The sequence below is a fragment of the Haemaphysalis longicornis genome, unplaced genomic scaffold (assembly GCF_048455015.1).
Source record: "Haemaphysalis longicornis isolate Haplotype H1 unplaced genomic scaffold, Haemaphysalis longicornis Haplotype H1 scaffold_1, whole genome shotgun sequence".
Taxonomy (NCBI): domain Eukaryota; kingdom Metazoa; phylum Arthropoda; class Arachnida; order Ixodida; family Ixodidae; genus Haemaphysalis; species Haemaphysalis longicornis.
Genome location: NW_027526203.1, coordinates 172,579,829 through 172,600,835, shown reverse-complemented (window position 1 = coordinate 172,600,835; position 21,007 = coordinate 172,579,829). Strand labels below are relative to the sequence as shown.

General features: G+C 45.8%; 1 protein-coding gene across 1 annotated transcript in view; it reads left to right on the top strand.

Annotated features, from left to right (window-relative positions):
* Positions 1-13,470, top strand: part of LOC144139413 (band 7 protein AGAP004871-like) — a 564,115-nt gene extending 550,645 nt beyond the window's left edge. Inside the window, exons 6-9 of the mRNA XM_077671753.1 lie at positions 211-414; positions 2,114-2,169; positions 5,366-5,444; positions 9,064-13,470. Coding sequence (XP_077527879.1) covers positions 211-414; positions 2,114-2,169; positions 5,366-5,444; positions 9,064-9,267 — 543 coding nt within the window. The 3' untranslated portion in view covers positions 9,268-13,470. The remainder of the gene's footprint in view (positions 1-210; positions 415-2,113; positions 2,170-5,365; positions 5,445-9,063) is intronic.
* Positions 13,471-21,007: the final 7,537 nt, after the last annotated feature.

The window sequence follows — 21,007 nt, the reverse complement described above, 5'->3', positions numbered from 1 at the left end:
TGCTTTGAATGAACATGAGGATTGAAACCGCGAAATCTTGTCTTTATTCAGGTGTGTAAGAGCAATAAGTTCCCGTGTGTCTTTCTAAGTCACATGCCTGACTTGAACCGCTTGAAAGAACTCGTCTTGATGAGAGACCTAGATTTCTGCTGCCACTGGGCCCACCAGTTCAGACAGCAATCCCTCGTGCCTCACCCTGTCTACCCGCAGATACTGTCCAAGGACTCAGTGACAGTGGCCGTGGACGCGGTGGTGTACTACCGCATTAGCAACGCTACCATCGCCATCACCAACGTGGAGGACTACGGCCACTCCACCAGGCTGTTGGCCGCCACCACGCTTAGAAACGTGCTCGGTACCAAGAACCTGTCGGAGATCTTGTCTGAGCGGGAGTCCATCTCCCACGTCATGCAGGTAAGCTTGGCTCGTGCTTCGGCGCCTGCTGCTACCACGTGTCCTTCCGCCAATGCGTCGCTCGCTCATGCGAATTGCTTTTTTCTCGTTTTTTCCTAATGCAGCTGGGGTTTTCAGTCCCCCTTATCAGTGCGGACGCTCGATCACCCATGAATGGATATGCCGGTGCTGTCGAAAAGTGGATCACTGAACTCATGGCGGTGTTGTCGGTTGGCGTATTGCAGTCACTAAAGCCTGCTCATGCCTTACTGTGGAATCATTTCTTTCTGCTTAGAATTTCGTGAGTGGCCGCTCATGTCGCGGTTGTGACGTTTCTCAAAATACCGCAGCCGTACACTTTGTAGCCTCTTACTTCCGGTTTGTTAACGACTGGCCACGCACGGCTGTTAAAAAGATTTCTGAAACTGCTCTAACCCTAAATGGGGACTTCTATTGCCCAAAATCGCTGCTGACACCTACGGGAGAAATTAAACCCTTTGAATAATTAGCATTGAGCATCTTCATTATGTTACGTACGCTGGCTTTCCTCTCATGAACGCAGTGATTGCTTCATTCTTGCTCGCTGCGAGCAGCTCACATAAAATGTAACTGTAACCACCCCTGACTTTTTCGTCGGTAGTGAGCCGTTTCAGAATGATGTGTTAATATCGCCCTTATTACGAGAAGTTGGATTAACGTATTGTGTCCGAGGTTTGGGTGCTTTAGTGTCCGAAGTTTTCTTTTATTTTGTATGTCCGGGGAGGTTGATGCCAGTTCAACTGATTATTTTTGTTCATGTACAACACAAATTGTCAAATATCCCGCTTGTAGACAGTCATAGTTGCGGAGAAGACGGTAAGAAAGGTATTGCTCCAAGTTTTGGTAGTGCGTCATGGTTTTGCATGTGACGCACAACAATAAGTTTCAGACAGTCACGACCGGTATTTCTGAGGTTCATGAAACAAAGTCTTACTTGGTCTGGTAATGCCCCTCTGCAAGCGGAAGAGATGGACATATTATGTTGCATTGTTTCTAATGAGTGGAATCCGAAATTTATTTATTTACAAACACTGAACGCAGTGCCCAGTTTATATTTAGAAATGCCCTCCAGAAGTATGCAATTAGGCCAGCAGGTGACGGAAATGCTTTGTTGCCTGCGGCGCGTCGGTGTCCGAACCAGACGAAGCAGCACAGGAGCCGCAATGCACATGTAAGCATAAGCCCTCTTGTGAACTGGGTCACCTAACCATAGACATTCTTACGTGTTATAGCCAAAACAATTCAAGATAGCTTACGCAATTTTTACACTATGTTAAATAGCTTGCTGCATACAGAAACTAATTGAAGGCTGATAACTAAGCCACACCAATGTCGTATGCGCCACATACATTTCTGGTGGATGGTTTCACACACAAAACAAAAGGGAATAAGAATTTGTGATGTTATGCTTTGTCTTATATTAGGAGCTTCACATTTATTATTAGAAGGGCTGTAGGGAAAATGCTGGTTTATATCTTAATTGTAAACTAACTTCTTTTAAGTTTTGCACAAATTGGCGATCATGCCTTCTGAGGGCTTACCGGTTTAATGTTCGCTGAACTCACAGCAGTTTTAGTCTTGAAGTTTCATGCTTACCTGACACACGCTTATAAAATTATGCTGATACATGCTTACATGAATTTACATACTTACCGTCTTTGTCGTTATCTTTGCCCCGCAGGCGAGCCTGGATGAAGCCACCGACTCGTGGGGCGTAAAAGTCGAACGAGTCGAAATGTGAGTAGTGCGCTTCTTAAACGGGGGCACGCGAGGTTGCAACTACTGTATGTCACTGAGTTGAGCTTATAACTTCACAATGAAAGTAAAGAGCGGAATGATGGAACAAAATGCACTCGAAAACACGGTATGTTGGCCATCTACCTTAAATGGACAGGGAAGGGAATTATAAACGTTTCTTAATTACTTACTGATATTGAATTCCCGAATGCGTATTTTATGCTCAGAGTTTGTTAGATGACTTTACATGAGCTTTGTCATGAGAAAAGTGCGTTCAAAAGTGCCGCTTCCTTCCCATCATCCCCCTCGCCTATTCATTGACGACGGTTGGGATGACACACTGGCAAGCCCACAGGTTGTCATTTAGCGGATCGCGAGTTCGTTTAACGTGCGCAAGCTGGCCTTGTATATACAAGAGTCAGTATTGACCAAGAGATAGCTGAAAATTAAAAGTGGACAAACAAGGTCATCATCAAACCACATCAAAAACCACTGTGAGGTCATTGCCCTTTAGTAAACGTAAGCATCAAAACTGTCGTCAGCGTAGTTTCAGGTGCTATACGACTGGTTCAGTTGGGCAGTGAGTCATTCAACGGATTACCACCGATTTGCCATGGCTGACTGCCTGGAACATGCACGAAAATACACTTCACATTGAAGCTAGAAATTTGATTTTCGCGCAGTGCCGTGTTTAAAAGTTCATTGTTTCAACTTCCTGTCGACATGAAAGCAATCGGGCGTAACTCTATGGGCAGAATGCTCAACGATCAACGATTACTTACAGAAAGTTGCTGCAGTGTTCTAGTGTGGTATATTGCTAAGTGTTCCTATGGTATTTTGCTAAGTGTTCCTCGGGTAAAAACTTGATATATGTGATGTACTGCCCTTCAAAAATGGTTCTACAAGGTCCATAAACAAGGCCCAATGTAAAAAAGTACATGATTATACGAAACGCGGACTCGTTAGTTAAAAAATACCCCTTAACAGAGGCGAAGGACGGTGTTTACTTCAAGAGCCCGTGGTGGAGTGTTATGCTTACCTTACACAGCTTGTAATTGCTGCCATGAACGTGTGACGAACATCGTGAAATTTGGGGGTAAATCTGCGAGTTACGTATGAACAAAAATACATCTAAAGTTGTGCTGTTTACTCTTTACTCTTTTTGCATGGCCTCACCCTACCACTTCAGTCCTTGCCAGCCAACCGAACTATAGACAAGGCCTAAATCATCTGTAGAAGTTTTGAAATTATGGTTCCCGGTTGATGTAGCAGGGGCCTATAGCATTTGATCTTGGATTTTTAGTAACACCAGATGGGCAGAGAATGATTCTCCGAACCACCAATGCTTATCCTCGAAATACAAAATGAAGTAACTAATGAGAAGGCTAAAAATGATATGCAGCGGGTAGAAAAAAAGAGGATCCATAGTGGAAACTTACAAACAAACCGTAGGCTCTCCGGCAGCCTCGTGGTAAAGGCAATATCAATACAGAATGTGTGGTGCATAACTTGACAACTATTTTCAACGCTAACATAACGCACCCGCATTAAATTCCCAATATATGACCCTCCGAAGCAAAAATCACCTTATCTTTGGAAACAAAAAGATGGCGACATACCCTGAGACTTTAACCTGCACGATTGGAATTATGCGCAGCGGCGGTCAGGCACCGTGTACTACATCAAGCCATCACCCAGCGTAGGTGTCGGCGCATACGTCGTCTGTTTATTTGCCGTAGCGGCACCTAGCCTTGCATCAAACTACGTTCGAAATAGTTACGTCTCAACATTCCCAGCAACCAAACTGAGCATTCATTCATTAACGCTTGTGCAGTTAGCCTCCTTGTAGCCCACACGGCAAGATCATTAACAACGACAACATTATTGCTCGCAGGCCCCGCAATTACCCGCACGCAGACCGCTAACTCAACCCATATCAGCCATAACTTCCAAAAATACCATCTGAAAGTGTTGTATGGTGAACCTAGCATTTTGTTCTACGAGATAAAACATTTATTTTAACCAACATGAGTGTTTCTGCACGTTTGGTCCTCTAAAAGACAGTTTAGAACAATGTGTAATACCAGTGTTCTTAACAAGAAGACGAAGACGTATTTTCATTTGTAATATTTTGGGAACTACCACTTGCCAGGTAGACACTTAACCCTACCATGTCGTTCAGACGCCCCCCGAAACTTATTCAACTTTTTAATTGACTTAAACGCTTCTACAACGTACTGAATAACTGAATAAGCTCATCCAGTCTACAGAACATGTAGACACAAAATATACGACCTTAAGGTGACTCGTCTACGTACATCAGATAACTTAAAAACTCGCTGAAAATATTTGGTTCTCTTTCCTGCGTTCTCCAAAGTCGGGGCGTATACCTTTTTGTCTGCTTTGCGGTTCATTCTCTAAAGCCGCTTCAAATGCGCGAGTTGACGCAACCAAGAATACGTTGACCAGTATCATCGTTAAAAAAGATTTGGTGAGTTAATACATTCTAAATAAAATAAAGAACTCAAAAACTACGAAACACAAGAAACAAAAAGGAATAGCGCTGTGTCTGTTCGTCCTCTCTATCTTGTGTTTCGTCTTTTTAGAGCTGCTTGTTGTTTTACAATAGCATCGGTTTCGCTTATGCAGCGTCCAAGCAGCAAAATCTGTGCTATTGGTGAGCATCCTTTCAGTTGCATGAATTAAAATATTCGGTAGCTGCTTTACAAAACAATACTACAAAACCAAAGCCGGCACTAAAGAAGATATCTGCCGGTGAGCAGGTGACAGAGTTCCTTTCTGTGGTGCTGATAACTGCAGCTTACTCATGCGCTTGCGAGCTTGAAGGCAAGAGAGAAAGTGTTATGTCAACCACTTTGCTTGGCCCTTTTGAGGCACGACCACTTCTGTCGCATTCAACTGCTAAGAGAATACACATATCAATGCATGACCCTTTAAACAAACCTTGAAGGCCTGCGCACACCTTGCAGTACCTGGTCTTCCAAATTGGTGCACAATAATGGTACCATTTAAATGAAGTGTTAAAGTTATTTTGTTCTTCTTATAAGAGCAGACTTCTTGTTTACAATTTTTTTTATTTTGTTATTTTATTGTCTGTGCGGAGTTCGAGCAGAGTGGGAATAACGGGGCACAGTTTGTTATACGTGATAACGACTGCTTAACATCGCGCACGCAGCAAGGACGTCCGGCTCCCAGTGCAACTGCAAAGAGCCATGGCCGCCGAAGCAGAGGCCGCCCGTGAAGCCAGGGCCAAGGTAAGCCCGCGCCAACAGGCACGGAAGGAATGAGAGTGCGGAAATCCCGCATAGTTCGCAATCACATGTTTTATTTAGAAGATAAATTCGCCCACTCAGGCATGACGTTCCTTCAGCATTATCTAAGCCCGCGCCCAATTTTTGTGCGTGGGTGCGGGCCTGCGTGCGTGGACATTCCATTCCAGCACAGGCCCCTAAAATGTAACTCGCCAGTTGTAACCACTCAAAATCTGACCCTGCCTTCACAGCTTTTCAAGTGGCGGTCATTATAGACGTGTTGCTTTGTCTTCTAATTCGAAGGTGTGACTGCAGAGAAGGAGAAATATACTTGTATTGCAGCAGCATTGCACGTGGTGGGCGGAGTCTTCAGTTCAGGACCCCGGCTGATTTTGATGCCGTCCTCGGCCCGATGCACCAGCCGTTTATATGCAAGGTTTATGAGCTGCAAGAACCGTGGAAGGTGTTGTATTGATTTATCATGGTATGTAGATTTTGCCTCCGCTGGAAATAAGCTTCGACTATTGGGCAGAACGGTAAGAACAGACCGTTCTTAGGTACATATGTGCATTCACCAGGTCTCAAAGATATTAAACTGCAGCTTGATCACTCGTGGGTTGTTACCAGCCATGGTACCGTTCGAAAAACGCGTTAGAGCTGCGGTCCATGCGCTAGGAAAGCCGGCTGTATGGACACCTCCTAAACCGAACTTTTATGCTGCAATCGCACGGAACCGTCCTAGGCACCATTTCTAGCCCACGGACCAGAAGCTGGAGATATAATTAAGACCAGAAACTTAAGGCACAAATCATGGATAAAGACATCATTTTGACAACCTGGGGATCTTTAACGCGTTCATCTGGCCCCTGCGGCTCAGATGCGAACTTTGCTAGAGCCGCCGTGGTGTTAAGCATATCAGTTCTTTTGGTGGTTGTTTGCAGCAGGAAACAAAACAATATAAAAAAGCATTTCCTAAAAGGTGAGTTGGGAAACTAACACCAGCAGCATGACACGAGCGCACTAGAGGAAGACCATAAGGCTGTGGTAGTTAATTCTTTAATTTGGATTCTCTCGGTGAGCATATTGACTTTTAGAGCACATTAAGCCTTCACTAGATAATGCCGCAATCAATTCGCATGGCATTTATTTAGTGTAATGTGGATACGTTAGGCTTAATTTTACGCCTATTACCTCAATTGCAGCGTACAGTGCAATGGCTTTAACGCAATGTACAATTACTTCCCCACCGAAGTTATATTTCTCTAACGTATTCAGAATTATACTAATAAAACCCAATAACAGTCAGTACTAACTAAAATCAAGATTTGGCGGTCAATATGCGTTAGTGAAGTTTCATGCTGTGCCACCAAATGCTCTCTAAGCTTACTTACCTACGTAATGGAAGCCTTATAAAAGATGATAATTGAAATATGTTAATTTGATTTATTTATAGCGCTGGAGTGAGATTTACAATATGGGCCGCGGTAAGTGCGTATTGCAAAAAAAGCGATCCTCATAATGGACAATGGAACACGCTTCTACGTGGGAGGTAATATACCGAACCAACAATCGCAGTTCTACGGCTATCACGAGACACAGTCTGATGTGTTTGTCTCACAAGAGCGGAGCAAGTATGAGCCTCTTGATTGCCCGCATTTCTGATGACCGGCCCCTTGATCTAATTTTTTTTCTTCTCTGGGCGAAGGAGAAATAAAAGGGCGCTTAATAACGCTCATGGGTGCGGGAACTATGCCGGAGTTTCACCAGAGCCGATCAATACCCCGCAAAGGTGTACCCGAGCATCTTGCACCCTCGAACACACGTTTTGTGCCTGCCTGTTAATGCCTGTGTGCGCGCGTGCCTGCTTGAGTGGGTGCGTGCGCACGCGCTCTAGCGCGAAACGTTAATGGCAGCTCCTTTTGACGTCTCCGATGCGTGGGCGCTTAATGTCCGGCATAACGGCCATGCGCCGTGGCAAGACACACCTTTAGCACACGTAAAGCGCACATTAGTGGACCTTTGCAATTTTCGCTTTTTTTTTTGTCTGCCAAGAGTGTCGGTTTCCGTAGTAACTTTGTCTTTCATTCTTTTTTTCTGTATTCGGGTCGACCTCACTCGGGGTGGGCTAAGTGTGCCGAACATTATCCCGACCCTGAAAGAGCGATTAGCTTTACATGGCGACTTTGCATAGCAACCTCTTACTCGATCTGTGGCATCGTAAGAGTGGAAACAAAATGGCTTTACGTCATTCAGAACTTGACAGCCATTTTAGGGGAGGCCCCGGAAGAGGAGTGAGTTTCTGCGAACGGAAAATGTGGCATATACCCGCAATGCAACGTCCTTGTTTGCTTGGCTGCTAAATCGATTGACCTACCTAGATAGGCTGTCGTCCCGGGTTCAAATCTAGGGTGAGGACAAAGTTTTCTTTAAGTGATAAGTTTTTTAGAGAGCTGTACGGCTCTCAATTACAGCCGTCTGGCTGCTTTTCAGGTGGCTATCAAGTTTGCGCTTAGCAGAACAGCATGTAGCTGGTTCGGTATACTTGACTAGAACCGTATTTTTATTCTTGAAGACAGTTTTTGGTAGTTGTTTTGACAGTGTAAACTTACCCTTGTGGTTAGTAAAGAACTGCGCATGTGTTACAAAGGTCTGACCCGCCGCGGTGCCTCAGTGGTTAAGGCGTTGTACTGCTGAGCCCAAAGGACGCGGGTTAGATCGCGGTCGCGGTGGCGGCTTTTGTTATCGCGGCGAAGAGCGAGAACGCCCGTTGGACGAAATTTTGACGCACGTTAAACATTCCCAGGTGGTAAAAATTAATCCGGAGCCCTCCACTACAGCGCGCCTCAAAGCCTAGGTGTAGTTTTGGCGCGTTAAACACCACAATCAATCAATCAATACGAAGGTCAGATTGTTCCAAACTGACCATCGTAGTAAGGAAGTTTGGTCACTAATAAGAGACGGTAGGGCTACGGGCGGCTGACGTTCGGTTTCAGCATAGTAATGCGCAGAGAATATACCCAAAACTTTCACGCCAGGGCAAAGCTGTGTTATCTTCAACCAACATCGCCGGCCGCTTGAGCTGAATCAAGATCGGTTCGCTTCAATCCGAACACTCCCATATCTGCCCCACCGCGGAGCTCCGAATCATTTCGGGCAAAGGAGCAAAGTGAGCTAACGACCAGGTCAAATATGCGATGTGACTGCGCTGCGATATCATGCCATGCAAGCTGAAAGTTTGCGCGTGGCCGGAATGCAGACTGCCTTTTTGTTTACTCGAATCGCATATCAGGCCTCGCTATCCGTCCGACCCGCTCCTGTAAGGCGAGCAATCAGCCATTCATGTTCAATGTGACGAAAATGACTAAATACATATTTTTAAAGAGTGTACTTGTTCTAAGGTATGCGTACGTTTTTAGAAATTGTAAATTTTTTTTTGTACGACACCTCCTCACATCTTCTCGGTGCATTGAAAACCTAAAAGGATTCAGAATCGCCAACACGTGAACAAACTTCACGGTGCTTTGCTCTCGTATACACATGATGCTCTTGTGCCTTTGCCTGCCGTAGGGAATGCTTCTCACCCCTGTTTCGCGACTGACTCCCCCTTCTTCCCTCCACGCAGGTGATCGCCGCCGAGGGCGAGCAGAGGGCATCGCGTTCCCTCAAGGAAGCCGCCGAGGTGATCGCCGAATCTCCATCCGCGCTGCAGCTGCGTTACCTGCAGACGCTCACCTCCATCGCGGCGGAGAAGAACTCCACCATTGTGTTCCCGCTGCCGCTGGAACTCATGCGTGGCCTTCTCGCCAGGGACCACGAGGCCGACTGAAGCGGACGTCCACCGAGTGACGTCGCCTCCTGCGGCCTCCACGCGCTATTCTCCCTGCCTCCTCCTCCGCGGCGGGTAGAAGAACTAGCCGCGTGTCTGTTTGTTTTTATCTCTTTCCCCACCGCGACTAACACTGACTATCATCAAACTTGCCGGGTGAATTGCAATCCAAGACACGGTCTCCAAGGCACGATCGTGCGTTGTGTGATTGTACGCACTCGCCTTGAAGGAGTAGGGGCACCGTTTTGTTATGCGCCTCTCTTGTCGTTGCTTTGGGTTTGATGAATATGTATGTTCTTAACGATTGTAATTCTTTCTAATCTTTAGAACATTTCCTCATGCTGGATACTTTATGTGCGGTTTCGGGGCTGCTCCCTTTTGGGGGCTGTAGCCGCGATTAATGGGTGACCGTGCACGCCCGCAGAGCGCGAAGCGTCGGTGCTACACGCGAATTCGCGTATCCGTGACGCGATAATAGCGCCGTCGTCCGCGCGAGCTCGGCCGCTTCTTTGGTGTACATGCAGTTTGTACGTACATCAGAAAGACGCGCTCAACATCATGTCGACATGCTGGCGTGCTTCGTCAAGGCTTGCGCAAAAACGATCAGAGATGCCATTCTCGACGCCGTACACACGAATGATGACTTTGCTAGCATGGCAGAAAATCGAGTACGGAACGAGGACGTCTCTGATTGGCTGGTAACGGGTATGAGAAGACTTTTTCTGTCGTCGAGGTGGTGAAATCGGGAACTTTATGCGATCTCGTTATTATATCACCAAGGGCTGCAAGGATGAGCACGGTTGAACGTGCTGTTTTTAAGTTTGCAATAGAATACAATTACTCACTTCGCTTCCTCGCCAGAAAAAAAAAACCTTTCCCCAAACTTCAAAGCTGTTAAATGACTACTAAAATTTTCTTCTCACTACTTTTTCTTGCTTCTAAACTTGGTGTCGCCACTTCATTGGCAGAGTCAGCCTATCTATGCCCTAAGCGCATAAATCAGAAAATGCGACTTTATGCCTTGTGTAACTACATCAGTCATAGAGTAACGACACGAAAATGAATTTAGGAACCACCAAGCGGTATAACCAAGCTTTTCCTATTCTGCACACGCGCAGCCTTGTTGCGGCCATTCTCTTTTAGCTTTTGCTGTACCGCTCTGGTAACGCAACGTTTATTGTTTTCTATTGTTGGCGCGCGCTTGTCACGACTGCCTAGGTAATGTAACAGGCCCAGTGGTCGACATTGTCTTGAGTCCACATGGAGGAGGCCACAAACACAGCTGGGAAGTTGAAGCTCGTTGTTCTGTGCGAAGGCTCACCTTGCTATAGTAGGTTGCTTGCACGGAGTGTATGATTCATCGTTCGAGATGTCCTTTCAAAAACCCCGCCTTGCTCGTAGAGGGTAGCGAGCTGTATAGGTCAGACTGATGCGAACAACGGAGTCCGTCCATCGTCCGCGATGACGAGGCCGCCAGCGGTGCGTCTCAAGCAATTTCCGGACACTTCACGCAGCCAGCGACTAAGGGAGAAGCTAAGAAGAAAGGTTGCTGGGCACCAACGTTCAGAAAAGCCGCGTGCCGCGCCAGTTGACGCTGTCATGCAATCACAGGCGAACATCACCCCCGTGGTACGTCTTTACCCAAACATTGAAGGCGCCCAATTTAGGGTCGATTGCAAAGGTATGCATGGCACGCCGTTCCTTCATTTTGCTCCATCTTCGGCAACCAACTAAATGTGTTGCCACAGGCGCCTTAAAAAGATCGACTTAGTTTCAATCTTGATGCAGCGCCTGCTGAGTAAGGCCGTAACCACGCGTAGCCATCGACCGCTGCCTTTACTCGCGGGAGTTCGAGGGGAAATTGAACCGACACTGCCGGTAGAGAATGGGGTGTGAATGCTTATTCAACGTAGTGCTATTTTCCTTGGGCAACATAGTTGGCCACTGCCCCAAATAAGTATAAATGGAATGATTTGGCGGGTTGCCGGATTAAATATCTAAAAAATGTAACTCATCGCAGGGAGGCCGTCAACTTTGAACAAAAAACGCTATCTCGATTTGAATTCCTACCTGCCAGGAAAGTGCCTGGCTGTAATCGTCCGCAATTTTTTTCATGCGCTGGCTAACAAAATCATCACCACACCATTGTAGCCGCAGCCAAATCGTAAAATCCAATTAAAAAAGTTCCGCAGTTTGACAGCATCCTGCCGAACAGAAATAGCCATAGCAGATTCTGAAGGTGTTATTGAGCCATATCCGCCGGGGTGACACAATACAGTTTACGCCTGCTAACCGTAAGTTTTTGTTTTGAGCCGTTGAAGAGAGGAAACGGGGATTCACAACACGTTTATTGGCGCAAACGATTTATGTTGAGCAAGACCGCCGGACGTAGTTCTTATAAACAGGCAAACACACAGAGACACGTGCATGCGCACGTGCATGCACACAAGAAAACTGTAATTGTATATAACAGCCACCTTTATCCCTCCTCCTATTCTCTACTCTCCAGTTGTCAGAAATGATAAGTGGCCGCACCTTCAGTCATTCACCGAAGTCACCTTAAAATTGATATGTGGCAGTTTCAAATCATTTTTTTCTTTTGTTAGCACTGTCAATTTCCCAAGCGTATAGGTCGCTGTTTCATGTTTTTCTGCGGGCTTTTTTTATTTCTGGAGCTAATAAAGTCCTTCAAAATGAAACAAGAGATGTTACAGTCAGCGCTGCTAGATATGAGCTTGTTTGACTCGCACATCATTAGAAATTTAAACTTGGAAGGGCAACAAGGACGCCACCAGCAAAGCTAAGCCCAAATTACTTAGGGAAGCTTCTTATTAAGTGGCAGGCAGCCTTACCTTATAGAAAAATATAGTTATCAATTAGGATGAGGCGTCCTTATTTAACCACAAACCCAAACACCTTCGAGCTCCTACAAGAACCTGGGGTCTGCATGCCTAGTTGCATTTGTTATAGCAGACCATAGCAGACCATAGCAGACGTAACGCACAGTTTAGACTCCTTTGAGGCTTGTAAAACGCAAACACCGTTTACGATACGACACAATTCTGCTGCTTAAATAGCGAAATGACGTCTAGCCTCCTTGGCAGCCACGAACTGTACGTGGATCCACAAAGAGGGGAATACGGTTCGTTAGGGCGCGTTTTGCCACCGGTGGCCTATGTGAGCATCCAATCCTCGTAGTAGTGTATAACGCTGAAGCGTCGGAATTCACAAACCTAGTCACTCACCACCACTGTTTAACGGCAAGAACATTCACCAGTGCGCTTCTTCACGCGCGTTCAGCGGCTGAAAAAGTATCACAACGCCAGTACTTTTTAATGAAAGGAGTATAAAATTTCTGGGGAACATTTCATTATTTGCAGTGGACAGAAAGATTGGGCGGACTTGTGCACCGGTAGTCAGCGTGGCAGGCACGGGGGCTACTACACGCCGCGGCGCCGAGCAGCGTGGCTTGCTTAGAAGTGGCTAGGAATATCTGTGTATTCTTCAGAGTAAACCAATAAGCGGCGCTGACTTGGCGCAGACGTTGCAGTGCCGTGCCGTTGAGGAATCACATCGTCGACAGTATGTGTTATCCTGTCACGCACGACGTGTCCAGCGGGGTTTACGTGTTTGTTTCCAGAGCGTTTCCACGGTTGGGCGGTTAGGAAAGTTTTGTTTGGTCAAATTCAGCCGTATACGGGTGTGCACGCGCAGAGCCCTCAAAAAGGTTTTTGGTCCTTGAACTACATATAGAATAGCTCGATACGGTCGACAAATGAAAGTAAAACGCACAGGATTTTAATGGCTCAGAAAAAAAGGCGCGGAGCAAGAACACAAAAGCAAATACACAAAGAGTGCAAAATAACATATTCCGGCAGCACGGAAGGACGACACAAAAAATAACGAAGACAACGATATGGCGGTTGGCACCGCATGTGCAGCATCCTGTGTGGAGAGTGCCAAAAAGCGGTAGTGGTGCATTTGTGGTCCAAACTAAGACTGACATTTCCCGTAAATGCATGCTTGCTGCTTTTTTTGTGCACCTAGGATTGTTCCGTGTGTCTCTGAGTGGTATTGGCCGGCTTTTGCGAGCCACTGATCACGCATTACGGCGTTGCAAATGATGTGTTCATGAACGAGGCCTTTTGAGCTTTACTTATCAAGCACCTACATTTGACGCGTATCAATCATTGCGAGACTTCCGATTAGGAGTGTTATCACTAAGCGGGATTTATATTGTCTACTGAATGGACGAAAAATCAACAGGATTGTTGGGCTCAACTTATTCGTTGCCGGATTCTCAAAGTCACCTCGATTTGTTATTGTTTTCTTGATATGCGGTATTTCTTCGAGACGCCAGTGGATTAATCTTCTGGCAGCGCATTCCGTTGACCAATCACTGCTATCTGACGGAACAAATGAACGAGTGGCGGGAACTTGCATACAGTTTGACGCACAAACAGGATTTGCGCTACGTAACATCACTCACCGTGAGCATGTTTATGCAACACGCAATGCCATAGCGCGAATCACGTGTCTGGATCAAGTAGTGCACTCTTCCCTCTCCTTGATAGATTAGCTTCCGTCGGTAGCAGCGATTACTCGACCACAAGCGTTCCGGTACGATCGAACCGTGGGGATACATGGGGCGGAGATGTAGGCTACAACTGGCAGCCTTCCCCCACACAGTGCCGAGGTTTTTAGCAAGAAAGGATGCTTTTGTGTGCAAAAAAAAAAAAATGGTTTCTCTGTTCGAACAGTTCAATTAGGATAAGTGCCGACTAGAATTGTCATAACGAAGTGTTACGTGGTCGCAATTTTTGTTTTGTTTTGCTGTTGTCCCCTCTTTCTGAAATAAAGCGGGTTAGCCCAACCCGACGGAAGTAGTATCGCAGCGTTACTACAATGCCGGTGCAGGCGTTCAGCAATCAGCGCATAACGTGACGCGTAATCGCCCTGTCAATGAAGTTGTAGGCAAGCTTAAAACTTCAGTCTAGGCAAAAAAAAAAAAAGAGAAGCGCAGCGTACTGTTAAACATAGTCCATAAATTTGTATCTAGTCAAGAAGCAATCCGTCTTACAAATGGTTTCATTAACGCAGCAGCTCGAGAGGATGGGAATACCGGGTGCACGTCGAAAAAAAAAAGCAAAAAGATGAAGAATAGAAAACGATACAAAAACTGGCTTGTATAACGAAGGCGAGTGCATATGATCGCCCTTAAAAGATGGTGCAGATAACGATGCAGACCAATTCTAAACATCCCTGATACAGAAACGGCATTTACCGTTTAGTGATGCATTTTAATTTAATGATGCCTTCGAATATCCTCAGTAGCACCAGTCATTACGCTTGGTGAAAAGGAATATAAAGAATACAATTATTTCACGGGTATTGGGTTGAACAATAATAATTATACGTTTATCTCCAACCAGCTCCTTGGCGCGAACCCTTCGTCGCTGCACTGTGTTGCGAAGGCGGTGCCTAATGTTTCACTTCCATCAGCGTGTTTTATAACCCAGCCTCTTTAAATGACAGTGAAAACAAGATTTTTCTCGTTCCCCTCCTTTTTTTGCGCTTTACCTGCACCAGAACATTTAATTACCCGCTCGAGTCCTCGCTAAATTTAAAGACTGACCTCGGGATATTACTGCAGTCACCAAAAACCTTGATCCAAAACGGAAAAAAAGTTCACCGCGAAAATTACCCAGCGCACACACGCAGAACTCGCAGCTCACGGTTTTCAACGCAAATACGAGACGGTCAAGGATGAGCGCATTCAAGAAAGAGAAAAAGGGAGACTTCAAAAGCTAAAAGACCAAACAAACCGGAATGGTGCGGGGATACTTTCCTCGTCGCTGCTTATTCAATTTTCCCCGTGCAAACACGAATACCAACAAGTGCAAACACATCTCTAAAGGAATTGATATCCCCATCGCCGCGGGGTAATGACGAACGCTGAACTCCTGGTGCAACGCGCTTCTTTAGTGAAGCTCCCCACTTTGCACTTGTAACATTTAAAGGAACGGCCGCCGCTGCACTTTATCACGCAGCCACCTCTTTCTTCCACGTGATAAAAGAGCACGTCGGTTGCGAACGCTGAGAAAAAGAACGGTGAAGATCGAAATCAGCTAAAATATATGCTCCGGGAAAATTGCTATCATACGAGCAAAAGAAAAAAGAAACAGTGGCGAAAATCGGGTTGAAAAAGTACAAAAAAATTTGCCGATTGCCCCTCGACCTCGCGCTCCTATATGCACTAGAGGGGGAAAAAAATTCCCCTGGTTCTGGTGTCCAGCCCTTTCGGCTGCTGGTTGTTTTTCGTTCACTTTTTTATCGCTCTCCTGGAAGTGCGGGTAGCTGCGCCTTGGATATGGACGCGCCGTGAGAACTTTGCTATCGTTGCCCAGTTAGATTGATGTGGGGAAAAATAAGGGAGCCTCAAATTGATATAAAAAAGCACGAAGAGAAGAGGACAAGTTCTTCTCAAAATATCCACTCCCCACCCCTCACCTCCCCCTCTTTCCATTTGGCCTGGGCGATGGAAAGCCAGGCTCTATAAATTAGATTATCGGACCCACCTCGCCGAAACAACGTGGATGGAGGCAGCGGCTAGGCAAACACGAAAGAACGGAGACCTCCGTGTTTGTTCCTCGTGTTCTCCGTGTTTTTTTTCCGCCTAGCCACCTACCCTTGGCGTATTCTGTTTTGTTTTGCTCTCTGTCAACTTGTGTCTTGTTCACTCCGGGTTTCGTTTGTCCTTTTCTTCGGGTATTCCGCTGCTGGCTACGCTGAGCTCTTGCAAGCAAATACGTTAAACAAGGAACCACGTGTCGCATACATTTGTTCTGTGGTGTGTGGGCCTACGGAACCAGGTATACATATGTCTTTTTTCCAAGTTGAGCGTGAGACGCTTGTTCTGCCCGTAAGAACACCAAGTGGAAAGAGAGGGCGGTACTTTATGCATCGTGTTCTTGAGACGTGTTTTTGCTCTTCCCGATTCCGGTAACCGTATGGTTGAGCGGACTTCTCATCAGGATACCGATGTTCCCGTCTTAACATTCAGTTGACTTCTGAATCATCGAATGTAAAAAAGACAGCGTTTTCGCGGATTAAATTGGAATGAAGCGGGGATTTTTTTTCTTTTACTTCCTGGCAGAGAACTGCGGAAACAAGTTTGAAGAGGATTTTGACGTCCCGATTAAATGCGCTGAACCCAAATAACAGCAGGTTGATTTTTTCTTTCACGTGGTGATCGATTTTCTCACAAAAGTAAAAACGCAAAATCGAAGGAACGTTCCGAGTCTCTGGTTCGCAACAACGCAAAGCTTACGAAAATGTGATGGAGTGCGTGCCGATGGCGTGGAGGAAGCGATTTGTACCTGCGAACTGCGTACCCGTTGACGAAAGATTTGTACTGGTGCGCTTACTGTTAATACTTCACAAGAAACGGTCGTTACGTGCAGGTGCTCTATTTGAGGTTTTGGAGGTTCTCAATAAATATGTGATTTATTCAGCCTGTTTATGTCGCCGACGGCGGGAGCGCACGTGAGAAAAGGAGCAAACTTTGTTATATACTTCCCGTTTGCACTAAACCAAGAGAATTTTTGAAATTTAAAACTGGTATTTTATTTACGCTTTATTCTCCATTAATTCCCACCGCAGGCTTTATGTTTGGGCCTAAAGCATTCGCCAAGGGCTATGAGTAGCGAACCTGGAGAGTTACGAATTTAGCTTCTCGCGGAGGCAACCTACTGGCTAGGGAAGACTTTATGTGTGTGCGCGTGCATGCGTGGGTGTATGCGCGTGTGTATGCGTGTGCATGCTTTAAAATGGAGCGTACCGCTCTTCACGGCAACTTGCTTGCCAAATGATCCTACTTTAGGCTGATAAATTATGGGCTGCTGACCCGGCAGAATGGCACAAAACAACCGCAACGTCGCTGAATAAGAGCGCACACTTTTTTTTGTTGCGCAATAATTTTTAATACATAACAAAAATGCAAAACCTAATTTGCAGAGACGATAACTCAAACATTATAAAGCAAACTCGGAGCTCAAAAATCTCACAGTCTCTGAGACCCTTTTTTGTAGAAACACACACTTTCGTTTACGACGCTTTCAGAAGGGAAGAAAACAAAAATGTCACTTTTTCTTTACGGTTATTTTATTTATCTCTCAAACAGCCGTGAAATAAGTGTGCCTAGCTGCAGTGGAAACCGCAATCCACGCATCAGTTTTGTGGCAACGGAGTTCGGCGGGGAACTCAAACCGGTAGCTCCCAGATGCATGAACGCTGCACGTCTTAATTATGTACCTTGGAAAGTGCACCTGCCAAGCTAGAGGCGTTTTTATTACGCGTGTCACTTTAGATGAACAGAAAACGGAGCGCTCGAGCGTGGAATGTTTTAAACTATTTCGGGTACTTCCGGACAGCGTGCGAACAGGTTCTCCGGGTGAAAAGAATGCTGAAACGTCAATCCCAAAAAATTGTAAACAAAAAAGAGTTTTTTTTTAAATGCTACTCAGAAATATCGGCGGCATGTGGCTTATACCTGTGCTATGCCAGTGCTACACGGCATCTTTCAATTGACAGTTGAGCGCTTACTTACAAGTGCGGCCACTAGATAGTCAATGCGCCATTCGATAAATACATGGTTCGAAGGTCGTTGGAAGGCCATCGAAACAGCCATGTAGCGCAGGTATTACTCGATATGCAAAGTGTCCGAAGGCCTTCGGAAGGGCCTTTGAACACCTTGCATATCGAGTGGTGCATTGACTACCAATTTAGCGCACTTGTAAGTAAGCGCTCAACTGTCAAATGATAGATCCCGCATCGCAAAGAGGGTAGACGAATGGGGGCGGAGCCTGAAGGTCACGAACTCGGCCGGTGGCAAGTTAAACTTCCCGCTTAGCGCTCGGCAACACGACAACGCCGATGAAAAGCCACAGCCCACCCTATGCCGATGACTAGATATAGCCCACTCGGAACCAAGTTTCGTTGAACGGCGTCGCCAAGTTTGTAGCACGTCCATCCTTTGTGGAATGTTTGGAGGGATTTTTGTTATAATTGGCCAATGTTGTTATTATCCGCAAGGGCCTACACGTTTTTTTTCTTTGTCATTTCTATCGCATCTTTTTTCTATGAGCTGATACCTTAAGTCAAGGTGCTACTAGGTATAGACAGTGTTACGATGAGTGAGTAAATATGTGCGCGTCCCATGATTCCATCACACGACCGAAAACACTTAACGGCGACGTTGTATTTTCAGGTATAGGGTAACCACTCAATTTATCGAATGCACTAAATATCCGTAATAATAGTGATGCAAAGGAAAAATGCACGAGGCTGTACGTCTTTGGGGGTGAAGGCAAAAGGAGCCAATAGAACTCTATTGGCTCCAGTTTATCCGTAGTAGGTATCGCGTACCCGTATGTCTGTAACGAACAACACATTATGGCATGTCAACTAGCACGACATGTATGAACAGAACAAGTTATTCTGTAGGAGTTCGTTCTTTGGCAGAGAAGAAAGGCGAAGTGTCGCTTTCGGGCTAAGATTTTTTCAACACGCTAATGCTGCCGTGAAGTTTGCCTTCTTGGTCGAGGTGGCCGCATTAGAGACACAATTCTGTACATATAGACAGGACGAATGAAGTGGAGCTGGAAGTTTGTGCTGTCCCATTTGTGCACCTGCGCTGTCCCAATCGTGTATTGGTGGAAACTTCACGCGAAGATTTCGCTGTTGCTGAGCGCAAGTTATTTTTGGTGAATCCTCCGTTCTGCTTGTTGGTGGATGACGCAAGCGTAGGCGCAGAGCGGAAGCTGTGCTGACCGCCATTTAATAGGATTATTTTTCCTGCCGAAGTGGTTCCGCTACCTGGCGTGGGACACTTGCCCGCGAATTCGTACTCGTCCACGTAGTCTAGCTGCCGTGCCTTTCGGTTACTGTTTCACCGCCAAGCGGGCAAACTGTCGTGACATCGCATCCTTCGAAAGAACTACAACGACCCATGCATCTCCAGTCACTATTAGCGGGACTTAAGCGGCGCTGCTGCTACACCTCTGAACCAAAAAATATCATTTTTTTTGTCTCTGTATGCTATAGCTGTTTTTTGAGCATTCTATCAAATAATTTTTCCCTTTCCTACGGAATTTGTTAGTGGAGAAAAATTTGGTTAAGCGGGCTAAAGCTGGGATTAAGATGTGATTGTTTGCTGTCGGGTGAGCTTCAAAGCTCCGCGAATGCGAAGTACTGTTGCAGTTACAGATTTTTCCGAATTCATTGTAGGGCTCAAAGGCAGGATAAGCAAAACATTCCTTTTTTTTAGATTTAGTAGCATAAATGCATCATTGTAAGATATATCAATGCTTGCACCGTTTTTAACGAATTCAGCATTGCGAAAGAATTTCCTAATACGTACGTATAGTCGTAACTTTGATACGGTGGCACCTCAGACATTCACTATTGCAGGTTTATAAAATCTGTATTCTTCAGGTTAAACACGGATTGTCCTTATTCGTGACGCGGATAATGATATCTTCACGTACAAGTAGTTGCACATGGCTTGGAGCATGTTGTACGCTATCAACGGTTATCTTAAATGAAAACTTGGGAACAATTCCACGATTACTACAAGAAATTATAAACCTTCCTCACAATGGGCGGCTTCATCGTTGAAATAGTTTTTCCAGACGGCTGTCTGTTTTTTTAACGCCTTTTATCCATTTTGTACAAAATAGTTCCATTTAGAGTCAACCTTCATAATACGTTTGGCATATTGCTGTAGTTACGCATACTGCTCCACTGATTCGTGATAAAGGTTTTTCTGGTGATTGAGAGGATGCAGAAGGATCTCTGTCTGGAACTTCTATAAGGAATACCGCGTAATATAATGCGGTGGGTTGCGATTTATCGGCTGTGTAGCCGGCATTTGGGAGATCTTTCTGTGCGACATTTAGTGAATTGAGCTAAATTTACTTACGCACAGATCTCTAGAGAGGTTACACTAATCTCGAACAAATTTTGTCCAGAGTCACGGCGGCCCCTTGTGTCTATCTACCCGCTTGGCTGTGGTCATGCCTCCGCGTCCAAATGCTTCTTTTCTCAGCGCTAAGTTTCCAAACGAGAGCAAATGTAGCACGCGTATTCTTCCATCGCTGCCCGTTGTAGGCGCGCTTGAGTGCCCTAATTGCTTCTCGGAATGTTACCACAATTTCTCGGCACTGCCATCTAGCCCTTCACTTCGTCTAAAAGAGGAAGTCGATGGGCGTGTCTTGGAATTTCCTCTTGTGAATAGCCAACACGAAACGTAACCCATCCAACGCCTATAAGCTCTCCGTTTACACACTGTGGCGCACGTTTGTGTACAAAGCGAGGTGAGATTTCTGACCACATGCTTGCTACCTCTCCCTCCTTACTTAAACCTCGCCGATTATTTCCGAGTGGAACTCCAGCTTCCCGCACGCACTGAACGTAGACATCGATGACGCATTGTTCCATCTTTCTAGCCCCACGGGCAACATCAGAAATCGGTGGGGGTTCCCCAAGATGTGAAGGAGCAGGCAAATATTTGGATCAGCCCTGCACCTTAGTGAAGCCTCTGACACGTGGTGTGGTAAAATTCAGGGCATTTTTGGTCCGACCAGTGTCGGAGCGTTGAAGAGATTTTTAGCCATCTCTACGTTCCAATCAGAGAGTGAGATTATGGAAAGTCAACGTTTATGGCGGGTGTTTCTGGTTT